A 13,543-nucleotide genomic window follows, 5' to 3' on the forward strand; every position below is an offset into this window, starting at 1 on the left:
TTCAAACTCGTGTCTGCGCACAATGGGTCAATTTATAGGTTCTCGTCTCCATTTACTGATTGTAGCAAGTACCGCCTATGCATCGAGATAGAATGCATAATTAGAGCCGATAGATGTACGGTTAGTGGTGCGATTCGTTATCGATAATTGATGGATTATCCCACTTTTCTAAATTGAGCCTGTTACTCAAACGATATATAATACAATTTTGCTCAAATTAATGTCGACAGAGATGATGATTTCAGAAATGAAAATATACCTAGAAAATATTGCTTTATGTTTTTTATGAATATAATATGCTTGAAGTAAAGAATTACAAATTATTAATTTTTATTAGAATATTTGTAATACATATATCGCAGACGTAAATAAAATTAACAACATAAGACAATAATAATGTAGTTTGTCAAGGAAATCATATCATTGTTTACTAAAGTAATTTTGTTTTATAAAATCATGTTGACGATGGGTGAACAATAGTTGATTTCTCTGCTGGCATATTGAAAATTTTACGTTAAAGTAAAATCTTTTATAATTGTATTGTGCATCTAAAAGTTATATAAAGAGAATGCATTGGTGTATTGAAAGGATCGATTGTTTGTGCCGAAACGCTTTCCTTAAAATATTACTTCATATCATGTTTTTCACAAAAAGCATTGTAATGCTATGACAGTAGGCCGAAACGTAAGCCACTGTCCAGTCTCAGCCTACGTAGATATTCATTCACATCGATCGATTTATGCAACAGGTGCGCGTCGGTCTATTCTTGTGGTAATAAAGTGAACAAGATGCCCTTGCTGCAGTTTTCTGATCGCTTTGAGTACTTAATGCATTGTCGATCGTGATACGGCGAATAGGCGGCAAGTGAAAACTACAATGGTCTATTCTTAATATTCAAGAAGTGTTATTATACTGCATAATTGTGTATTCAAATTGCAATTTTTAAAACACTGGACAAAGGAAGTATTGATCGTCCAATTTAATAGCTAGATTATATGAAAAACAGCAGCATGATTATATAATACATTAAAAGTCATTGTTCATTTCTTCGTGTAATTGCAATTAGATATAAATATACCATTTATATATTTTAATATCATTTATTTATATTTTACTATATAATCAAGTTTAAACATCGTATTCCATAACTTAGATTGTATTTTAAATAAATGCTGATTAAAATGGGACGTTGATTTTTTTCGAAATACCGTTGCGACATTTTTGCATTGGAAATGCGATGCACGTATGGGAAACAAAATGAGAAATTTTAATATAATGGAAAAATTTTTATATTTTTAAAAAATTTTGCTTTGAAATTAATGTAGTTAAAATTCTCATTGTTTTACTGTAATTAAATATTTTACATTATATTTTTTTAATATGTAACCCTAGGAGAAAAAAATACATGAATTGACACACGCAATAGCACTTAACGTGACACGCGTCTTATCAAAATTTTATATTTTCTCTCTTAAATTCGTATGGCATGGACATAATATTATGAAAATTCTTTGATGAAAAAGTATAAATAAAAAATAATTTATCATTGAAATTGTGACCGATTATTATCTAATAACGACGTAATAAAATAATCCTGGCAAGTTGCTCGAACATTAAATAAATATGAATTGAGGAAATTGCAACAAAAAGGAAAATAATATGAGATATAATTCAGCATAATGTAACAAAATTAATGATAAAGTAAAATAATATGACATGTAATGGATGCATCTCCTAGCGCAATTGTGCACGTCACGAGTGAACATGTACATCACACAATAGCACTCATTTCTAAACTCGGGCCATTTGTAACGTAGCGGACGCGTCAACTGCCACGTCTCGGTCGAAACTTGGCGAAATATCGTTTTGTACAACCTGTTGACGATCTTTCTCACCGTTTGACGCAACGGGAACGATTTATCACCTGACGGTCGGTGTTGAAACGAACACCGACCGAAACGCATGACGCATGTCTGTAAGAGAGCACGTCTGCAACACGCGCCTTACCAAAATTTCATATTTTCTCCGTCATATTTGTGTAACAGGTGGGCATGTTGGTGCCGTACAAATCCTTTGGCGTGAGAGAGTACACCAGAGCAGCCAGCTCTGCTATTAGCGCGCTACAGAGGAGTACGAGGGGTCCAAGGTTGGGGCTTTTCCAGCGATATGATCTTCGTGTCAGGATAGTGATGAAGGAGCTCACACCAAGCCCTACCAGTGAGTTTAATTTATTGCATTATTAATTTCATTTGATTGATGCTATTGTTGTTCACACACCGCTATTATATACGTACATTCTATTACGCTGTGTGTACGTATATTAACGGACATTATTTTACATTACGTGGAGAGCGAAAGAAAATTGGAAAATTCAAAGTGTTTTTGAAACGATTGTATTTTAATTTTTAAAGGGAGATGTTGTTTCTTTTTTCAAATACAGATGTTGACATTTTTGCATTGGAAATGCGATACACGTATGGGAAAGAAATTTGCATTTCTAGTGAACGAATAATACTTGCAAAAATTCTAGAACCTTTGTTCTCACTTTAAAATAAATTTGTTGCTATATGCGGATGTTTTGTGCTCACTTTTGTGAAAAGCGTAAAATAAGCCGTGCATTAAATTCATTGATTTGCAAGTGAAAAGATTACAAAATACTTTAAACGGTAAAAGGGATTCTCAGGCGTTAGTAACATTTTTATCTTTGCAATCATGGAAGGAGTTTATGTGCGAAACGATAAATCCTTAGAGTTTTCGGGATCTTGTTAGATTCAAGAAGAGAACAGAAAGTCGTAGATCGATTTGAGCCCATTTCCTTGGGGACACTGGAGAATTTTATGGGAGGGGTTTGGTCTTTATCAGACAAAATCTAAACGCTGGAAACGTTGGAACGTTGAGACGCTCCCTTCGCCAGTACCGTTCTTTGTGCCCGTAGGGTACAAATCAGCACTTTAGTCCCGCGATAAAGAGAACCTCTGTTGTCAAACGAATGCAAATCAGAAATGTAAAATGGCTTAGATTTAGCCTTTCTCACGACTTATGTAATTATTTCTTCGCAAAGCTTCTACGCGAAATAAGGTTACTTTATAGCTTTAACATGACTACAGAATAAATTTCTATTCTGCACGATCTCCTTACTACGTCACAGCATCTATTACAGTATGCAGAATAACGTAGAGAATGCCGAGTAATGCAAGATAATTAGGTAGCGAAAGCCAAAGCGCAAAGAGGAAAGCATGCGGATTATAAGCCAAGATTATTGGTCCAAGATAATATAATCTGGGAATTAATTTCAACTAGATGATTGATACAATAAACCAACAATTGATGAATAAAGAAGCAAATTCTATATTTACTTATAAATGGTCGGTATTTTTCATTTCGGCCAATGCATTCGCATTAGAAATGAGTTTATACCGCATTATGGTTTTTATTCTTTCGTTGGGAATTCATAACATTAATATTTGCGCTGAATTTTAACGTTGGAAACTTGCGTCAATTCCATAAAGCGTGAAGTGGATGGAAATGAAATACAAGCATTCCAATCATTGTGGGTTTTGATGGATGAAAGTGCATAAAATACATCTATTCTACTGTTTGCATACGCTGACCCGCAGTAACAGCTTCATATTCAATTAATTCAGAATGAGATAGGATTATATTGGATCGATGCAAATATTGATTAAAGGGAAAACTTTGGGAAGATATGAGAAAGCATTTAATAGTTAATCCTGATCTTTACCTGTTATCGGCACGATACTGAAATATGAAAAAGAAAGTTACATTTTATATAACTTTTCAGATTTAAAAATAAAGCAAAAATAAAGTAGGTGCACTCAAACTTGGTCACCTCGATATTTACAATTTTTTTATATTTTTTAAAAATATTTCAAATGTTTTGCATAGTTTAAATCAGTATCTGATGCCCGGAGTAACCTAAGTTAGTGCCTAAAAAGTGATTTCTAACTAGTCCAGAAAGAAAGAATAAAGTTACAGCTGAGAAAATTGTCACGCACAGTGTACACAACTTCGCTACAATGAAATGAAACGAGATGAAATTGTAATTACAAGGTTTACTGCAAACGTACAGGTTTTTGTAAAAAAAATTGTATCCTATTTCAAATCGCTAAGTTGTATTTCCTAATTTACACAAGTCTCATTAACTTACTTGTGGGTGGCGAAATTGTGAGCACTGTTAAATATGTAAAAAAAAGCACTTACTTTACACAGAAATCTGAGAAGTTCTGAAGACGAATGTTAAGAATGTCTGAATATTTCCAAAGATATTCGCAGTTCCTTTTAACAATTTGCCGTAACTTCACAATAGACCGGAGAAGTTTTTTCTTCTACGAGCATTTTAAGTTCGCGCGCGTATGGCAAATGACAGTGAGCGTGTCGACGAACGATCTTTCCTAAAGATCCCATTGGCGTTGGCGGAAATTTTCTGGGGGCTCATTGAATTTATGAAAAATCGGAATCACGTTGAAATCGGATGTTTTCATGCTGCCGCGCTCCGTCGAAAGAAAGAGAGACGTCGGGCGCAGTTCTGCCATGTAAATCACGTCAGGAAAACTGGACGACAGCCAGGCGCCGCTCGCACATCACCACGCGCCGCGCACCAACCCATCATCGCGCATCACGTTCAGTCATTGCCTCACGCGCTTCCTGAATGAATACACTGGCCGAGAAATGGTCGTGCTACTGCCGGAAATCTTAAGTGAGTGATGGCAATCACTTACCAACACGGCAGAGTCATTTGTCGGTCTATTAAATTTCCGCGCCCCAGGAAAATTCTAAACACTGCGGTGCAGTGAAAATTAATAGAGACCGCAATACAAAGAACAACGTAATGTGAACAGAGTCTCTATAAATGGTTATTATTTTTCAGTGCTTTGCTTTTGCGGATTTCGCTTTTATATTTCAGAAAATTTCTTTTGGGAGGGATCGTTTTTTCCTATACGAATAAAATGTATAGGGAAATGATTATTATTAAATTGGTTAAGAGTGACATGCTTTATTTTTAAAATTACTCTTTGCAAATTTACAAATCTTTCAATTGAGAAATTTACAAAATAGATTTATTTACTTAAACGCCTAATTGTTGTAATAATCGTCACCCGAAACATAAAAGTCTAAAAATTGGTTGTGTAATGTTTTCGCATCTTTCACTTTATTAAAATAGAAACATTTTGTCAAAATAGAACTGAGTTGAAATGAGTCTTAATTATTTTTAATCCGTGATTATGATCTGCAAGCTGTAGGTGATGATAATTTCCGATTGCTTTCTTGAGAAACGCGTGAAAGCTTTTCCGCAGCTTTTCCGCAGCTTTCTGCGACCTTATCGGACACTTCTAACAGCACAATCGTGATAACTGTATTGGGAAGTAGCGACCGCTCGCCGAAAACCGGAAGCGGCTCTGCCGCAGGGCAAATTGAACATCGCGGTTAAACGCAGACACCGCAACGGCCGACATGTGTAGAGTAAATCGCGGGCCACCGGCAGCAGTCACGATCGATATCCGTGCTTTCGATATCGCGAGGGCAATTTCCATATGCGCGATAACTTTTCTGTACGGTCGCGTTTGTTAAAAATGGAAATGGTTAGCTCCATAACTGATATGTCAAAAAGAAACTACTGTGTGATATATGTAGATCCAATACTTCGTGGACTGACCCTCGCCATGAAGCGAATAAAAGAAGAATACGTTAATATACATATGTATATTTAATATATGTATAACAAAATTTGTTTCTTATTTTTATAATTAAGAAAATGTATTAAGATTGAAGACGTCTATATTAAATCTAATTGCGGATGAAACAGGAACGTGAACGTAGATGTAAAACAGCATGTTATGAATTTAAATCAACGATAAGTACAAGCACTTTGGAGCTTTTCTTGAATACATAACTTCGGAAATTCTTTCGAAATGAATAGAATATATCAGAGGGAAAGAAGGAGAGAAAGGGAGAGAGTTGTACCAACAAACTTTCAATATACGGTTTCATATATCTCAACAATGAGAAAAGTTTGCACGAGCTTCGCGATTGTTGGTGTAGTTTTTGAATTACTCGCATATCGACGGCTATAAAGCTAGGTTTGTGCCAGGATCGTTGCGTGAAAATCCATCGGTAATTCCAGCTGGCGTCACTAAAGGAGGTCGCGCCATGCCTTGAGAGAGCGCTCTGTTCACCATCAAGCAAAGTGATCCACTCAATTTTATCGGTGACTCGATAATGTCGGCGATATCTGATCGTTGCAGATTCATTGATTATTTAAACTTTTGTTAATCATCGGTGTTCGATCCGGGGTAGAACGGAGCGAGCTTACGCGGTGCTTGCAAGCTGCCGCCATCTAACGAAAAATGACGGAACGTTTTTACACGTGAGTGTGCGACTTAATTACAATAGCAAGCTCTACGGCTAGCCATAACTTTTATCGATTTAACACATCGGGCGATGTTCGACTATTCTCTTTTAGTAAAATTATTAAAAATAAAATAATTATTGAAATTAATTTAGTCTTATTTGAATAAACCACTAAAATTCAATATTATAACAATATAGCAGATAACGCAATAAAATATAAAAAGTATAAGGAAAGATCTATACAACGGTACTTGAAACTTTATTGAGATAAAATGTATTTACCTCTAGAATCTGAGGCTCGAAAAGTAATAAAGCACTTATATAAAAATTATTATATAAATTTTATCGTTGTAAAAAACTTATAGAATTTTGTTATACATAAAGAGGTCATGTGTAGTCGCATTAAGAGGGAATTTTGGAGCAGCACTGCGTAATCTCGAAGTTAATTGGAATCAACTACTTAATCCCAGATTAATGCTGAGCTACATCAATTAAGCATATCGGACCAATTGATACAATTAGAAATTAGAAGCTTGGAGCCGGGAAGGAGACATGTAAACTATGTCTTTAATCTTAATTCCGTTCCTTTTCTTACCAATCTATTTAAACTATGTTTAAAGTCCCAAAATAAAACAAATATTATTTGCGAAAACATTATTTAAGAGTCTAGTGTAGCTTTCATTGAAAGTTTTGCACAACAACAGTTAAAAAATCTATTGCAATTATAAATGTAATAGTATATAATAATTAAATACAACGGTATCTAAAGGATAAAAATATACAGCTGTTTTAAAACATTTATATAATTTTATTGTCTTATTTCTTTATTATCATGTATTATAATTAACACAAAATAAATAGTTCTAAGTAATATACTATATATACATATAATAAAATAAGGCTTTATCAGAAAAGAGGTAATAAGAGTGAACAAATATTTAATTTTACTCCAACAATCTGTGATCAAGAGATAAGCAGCGTCTACTAGGGGTAGCCTTTAATTTCCCCAAGTTAAACTTACGATATTCCGTAATAAATCTTGTCGCAACCTATATATTACTTTTATTAACGAGAAATAATTAGAAACTTTACATAATCTGAGAATCTTTATTCATAGCAGTGTTCAATAATTACTTGTGGATTTTCCGCAACGCGTCAGAATTAATAGAAGATTACAATTTATTATGTGGAATAATATTAATATTTTCATGTCAAAATCTGTATATTTGTTTTGAATATTTCTAGCAAGTAACGTTTCGTATACAAATAGTAGTTCGTGAAGATTTAGGACAGCATTCAAAGCATTTTGCAAGGTCGACAAACAACCACGAAACGCAAAACTTTCGTCAGCCATCTCGCCGAAATAGAAAAATCAAGATACATCCGGAAAGTTCAGAAGATACGTTCTGAAGTCCAGTGTACAGTACAAGTGAGCTAGATAGATGATTTCCTCCCGCACCACCTTCCTATTCCGCACCTTGTTTCTGGTTTCTTTTTTTCCCCGATTTCATTGTTACACCCACAAATCCAAACATACTGATTTATATTCCTCTCACCTTTTCTTAGCTACTGGAAGCAGTTTTCGATTTGTTGGCCATGCCTTTCCCACGACACGTAATTTTGCTTAGGATATTGCAGCTGTCAAAGGGGAATTATTGAAGGAAGGAAGAACAACAATAGATATATGGATCAAATATCTTTTAGTAAAACTTAAAATATTCTCTATTTAATCAGCCGAATACATATACGATTATAGTAATAGTTGTAGAGAGAGGGGGAAGAAAAAAATGCTTGTAAATATTAGTTGTTACAGATTTTAGTTTTTTTCAAACTTTTTCAACTTTTATTTAGTTTATTTAGCTTTTATTTTACCCCCGCTACAGTTAGAAACGTTAATTTCAAACTATTTAGTTCAAACGTTTGGGCTAAATTCTTCGTTTCTAAATCTACGTTTTACATTCTAATTTACAATAACATATACTTATGTATATAGAAATATATAATTCCGTATATAATCTACACGACGAAATATAGCGATCAAGATTTCGGAGCAATTAATCTAAGGCCAATTTACCGTTCGTGACATCTCCGTTATTTGATCGCATTTACTTCAATCAACGGTAAAGCCACTGACACATCAAATTAACTTCCTCAAAATATTTTAGGAAATATGCAGATATTAATTTTGTTTTGCAGTTCAGAGTTTACATATATGTAATATAGTACGAAATGATAGTTTTTGCATAAAAACTTTTCCACAGTGAAAGCTTGAACTTACAATTGATTTAAGTTTCAAGTTGGGTTCACGAGACACATAGCTTTCCATATATGTTCTAGTCATTCTATCTTTATATTTTTGTACTCGTTCGTAATATGCTTTATCCCCAATAGCTGCAACTATTTAGCGAAGTTTCTGAACAATCACTCGACATCTGGTCTATTTACCGGAATCAGAATGCCGCAGTAGGAAGCGGCGTGTTACAAGCGCTTGGAATACCGTTTGAAACGCCGATCGAAGAGCTTTGGAATTATTTGCCTTAGCGTTCCTTTGTTCAAACGTCCTTATTAAGGATCCTTTAATCTACAACGTTGCGCTAAGAAATGGTTGACAAAAGGAGGGAAAGATAGAAAGAATATCTTAATAAAGAACACAATATAAAACATTTTTGTGAATTGTAAAACATTTCCTTTCCGCATAACGACTTCCTCATTTTCATATAACGGCAAGGGAAATCTCATAAAATCCATTAACTAAACAACAAAAACTAAAACTTCTTAAATGGAAAGTTATATATGTTACATACATGAATAATGAATATGTTCGAAAGGAAGGGATTATTTTTAGAACTACGCAATAAAAGGTTGTATTTAACACGTAACAATTGAATAGATATTCTAATATTAATTGTTACATGTATTTGTGTACGATAAATGTGATTTAAATTCATACAAATAAGTGTCACAAATCTCTAACTACTTTGTTTGTTATGCATTTACTTCAATTTGTGCTCTGTAGTAATTATAATCACGTATCATTGTGATTATTAAATTATACAGGGTGTACTAAAACCACCGGATATCCTTTTAATCATAAATTCTTTAGAAACTTTCAAGACAGAAATTCTAATACAAAAATGTCGAGGCTATAATAGTTTTTAAATAATAAGCGATTACATTTCACAAATGACAGGCCTGAGATTTCGCGCGCTCAGGTACGGCGACACGACAAGTGATAAAGGTGTCCCTGCGAATATCGCCCTTTTTAGCATAGTGACAACTTTCACAACAGACTTAACGATTCATTCTCGAATTAATTGTTCCTCTTGTTATCTTTAACCATTTCTTTTGTTAATTTTGTGTAACGTCTTATTAATAAAAGGGAGGGGTTCACTGTGATGAGCGTCTTGATCAGACTGATATCCTTCGATTTAGTCGATCTCCGATATTCTGAGTGAACTTGGAATTTTCAGTTAGATTCAATCTAGTCTCCTGCCTCTCTTTATCCTCAAGTTTTCAAAATAACCGGATCGTCGTCTTCCCAAATATTTTCTGTCCCGTTAAACGGTGACTTTGGTTCTCGCTCGCTCGCGAAACACATAGGAACACTTTTATCACTCGTCATGTCGCCGTGCCTGAGCGCGCAAAATCTCAGACCTGTCATTTGTGAAATATAATCGCTTATTATTTAAAAACTATCATAGCCTCGACATTTTTTTTCTTAGAATTTTCCTCTTGAAATTTTCTAAGGAATCTGCGATTAAAAGGATATCCGGTGGTTTTAGTACACCCTGTATATAGAAACATTGTATAAATGTTTTACACCAATTTCAATTATTAACTCTTTGAAAATTACGCCTATTATGAGTTTTTAATTTCAAAATATATTTGGAGAAATGATATACCTATCACTGTACACAGAAAGTGCATGTGACAAGTCTCATTTAGTAGATCGTAAAGCTTCTAAAGAAAACTAAAGCTGCATATTTCACGGGCGCGCGCGCGAAAGCCGATCTCCAATTCTGCTTATTACGCACATTTTCGCTTCTCCGAAAAAGATTGATGCTGTTTTCGAATCTGAAGGGATATAATTGCGAAACGAGTCGCCTTCGCCAATTAAGCTTCGCGAGACCTTTGTCACCACGTCTGAATTTTATCGTCCCGGGACAACTTCGGGATCAATCGATCGGATTTCACCATCGATTTACCGACGACATTCGCACAAAGACTACACTGACCCTTCTTCGGCAAGTTCGAGCCATTCCAACAAACGGCATCCCCTTATCGTGCGCCGTTCCGCAGATTGATGCGGCTACATAGCGCGCTTCAATACGGCGTTCAGATTAGCCTGCGTCATCGATTAGTAATTTGGGACGCGGACTTTTAGTTTTCCAAGCTTAATCTTTTCTCTTCTCTTGTTCGTCTTTCTCGTAAACGTGTCTTGATGATGGAACGTCTGCCAGTGACTGTCCTACCGATGTCATGTACATACATTGTGACAATATTTATTTTGTACGTTTACGTACAAGATAAGATTAAGAGCGATACTAATTATTGAAATGCTTTTTCGTAAAATTTATAATTGCAATTTTTTATTTATAATTTTTATGTTTCCATAAAATAATTGTACATTGTTTTCTCTGTTAAACGTAATACTTTAGCGTAGATCCTTTTAAGGCTTAATTTGTGATTTCTTATAAGCTCGAAGGAAAGTAAAGAAAACTAATTACTTGTCAACGTAGATGAATGCTCGTTGTCACTAATTTGCTACTGTTATTGAACTGTGAAGCAGAAATTAACAGTAAACTTTGAACAAGAAGCGACGCAAATATCAATGGATCCTAGCTCTGCTAGCATAAAAACAAGACCATACCCATCTATTAGCAACGGACGTTTGACCTAAAATCTTAAAATAAGTTTTCCAATGTGAAAACTCGGAGTGTTTCTCACAAAAATAACTGCTAAATTTGTGTGAAATTGAAGGAGCAACTGTGGGACCTAATACAATGCATTTCTTGATCAAAAGAATAAAAGAAAACCTAGGTACTACTTGAGTTTAGTTACGGCAGTTTCTTATTCCAGCTGCGTCGACCAATTTTATCTCTCTTCCTTCGAAAGATCTCTTATTCGCAAGTTATCTTACCATCTGTGTGAATAGTTAAAAGAACGATTGGTAAGAAATTTTAAAGCAAATTTTTTCAAAGCATATATCCCAAGAATCTCGTTTATTACAGATAATTTTTCCTTCTCCTTTATCTATATTCTACTCGTAATGTGTCATCTATTTACAAGGATTGTATCACGTTGTTTTACTACGCATATATGGTATGCACACACACATATACATATCTTTATGAGCAACATAGAATGAGATATCATTGCTCGAGGCAATTTCGACTATCATGGATAAAGTAATACGACCGTCCTCTCTTTTCCGACAAAGTGGATCAGTCAGGGTAGCACTTGCCATTCTCGATCGTCCATCAAGTAGATGTTTCAATCGTACCTACACTATAATCAGAGGGATACTATCGCAATGAACTCCTTCGCGTATATCGATACGATTCCGGATTTCGTTTCCGATGCCATCTCGCTGCCGAGGACATTTAATCAATCTCGTCGTTGCCCAGTAGGTCTGTCGAATGCGTCATTTGGACGGACTACTCGGTACACACAGGATTCTCTCCGGACGAAGCCGTTCGTCACTCAATAAAAGAGAGGGAAATCAGGTCGAACCACTAATGGAGCTTTTCAACGATCTCGCGGTGCTTCGCTCCGGCCAATTCTTAATAATCAATTTTTGGTCTGTCAAAAGATTTGACTAATCACTCGGTGAAAAAAAACCTTTCCTTCCTTGGTAGGGCTTCGCGTTATTATTTCAATAGCATCAATTCTTTTCTTCCAATAAGTAGACCCCAGGGTAGCTTCGGGGGAAATATTGTGGCATTATGATTCACCGACGAATGAATCCAGAGTATAATTGCGGATAACTGCGTGGGGAATTTATCCGTCGAATGGAGTACAGCGAAGATAAATATTACTTCCATCTTTTATGGACATTATTTATTTAGCCGTTATAGGATATTTCAGAACAACTGGCTTTTATACACTGTTATTTGAGTAAATTAGAATTAATTTCCGCTGATAAAATCTTGTAATAAATTTCCGAAATATTTGATTGCGGTATTTTTAAAAGCATAAATAAAAGAAGGTTTTTCGCATGTTGAAATTGATTTCGCATGTAATTCTACGGACTTTAATTTGAGAAACCTTTTAGATTAACTAAATCCCTAAGTTATTTAGGTGTAAATAAAATTGTTTACCGTAGCGGGAGAATTTAAATTAGCGCAAATGTCGTGAAATTCACGTTGAAAACGTAGAAGTTTGCACACGTTAGGGGTAAACGGTCAAAGGAAATTGCACCAATCTGTCCCATCAACGTATCGAGGATGCAACAGGGTGACATCAAGATGCAATCAGTATCCGAGGTCGGATATGTTTGAATTTGTACTTTCTTCTTCTTGTTAATTAAACTTGTGCAAACGTGTAAATTGACTCGCTACATGTCAAACGTACCGCAACAAGCTCAAAATTGACGAAACTCACGGCGGTACAAAATCGCAGCGTGCCGACATACTGCGAGAGCAGAAATCGATGCAGCGGATTTAAATTGTTTCCTAAAGAGAATCTTTTAATTACGGGATGCTGCAAATAATTTCGCATACCGACGCTTAATTGCTGTGTAACGAATTGTAATAACTCTGGACGGGTTATATATGTAGCAGCCATATACGTAGGTAATAGCGTAACGTGTACGGAAATATGATATCCTCGTGTCCGGAAAGCGGGTGAACGTCAGAGCCAAGAGTTTATTTTAAAAGCCCGTCTTCCTTACGAGAACAAACAAACGGAGAAACAAATGGAAAGAGTGCCGAAGTAGGTCGCGCCTAAGGCACACACGTTATTTCGTTCGAAGATGAAAGGGAGAGGCAATATTCTATGGCAATACTCATCTGATACCGATGTATATTGCACGTCTTTTGCCACATATAGAGGGGAAGAATACGCTTTGTGGCGCGGGGCGACATCCGGGAAAGGGTGCGAGAGGGAAAAAAAAGTGCCACGTGGTCGGTGTAACAAAGTAAATCGTTCAGGACAAGGCGATTGAATTGAGAGG

At 35.4% G+C, this 13,543-nt stretch overlaps 1 protein-coding gene across 13 annotated transcripts in view; it reads left to right on the forward strand.

Moving 5' to 3' along the window:
* The window catches only part of LOC105569254 (glutamate receptor ionotropic, NMDA 2B), a 160,524-nt gene that overhangs the window by 78,365 nt on the left and 68,616 nt on the right, over positions 1–13,543 (forward strand). For all 13 annotated transcript variants that reach the window (XR_001009487.1, XR_001009488.1, XM_012025571.1 and 10 more), the window contains one exon: positions 2,046–2,217. Coding sequence is in view for 11 of the 13 variants with exons in the window: in XM_012025571.1 (XP_011880961.1) it covers positions 2,046–2,217 (172 nt within the window). In the remaining 2 variants the exon portion in view is untranslated. The remainder of the gene's footprint in view (positions 1–2,045; positions 2,218–13,543) is intronic.

Source organism: Vollenhovia emeryi, unplaced genomic scaffold (assembly GCF_000949405.1).
Source record: "Vollenhovia emeryi isolate VEMERY1.0 unplaced genomic scaffold, V.emery_V1.0 DF939125.1, whole genome shotgun sequence".
Lineage (NCBI taxonomy): Eukaryota > Metazoa > Arthropoda > Insecta > Hymenoptera > Formicidae > Vollenhovia > Vollenhovia emeryi.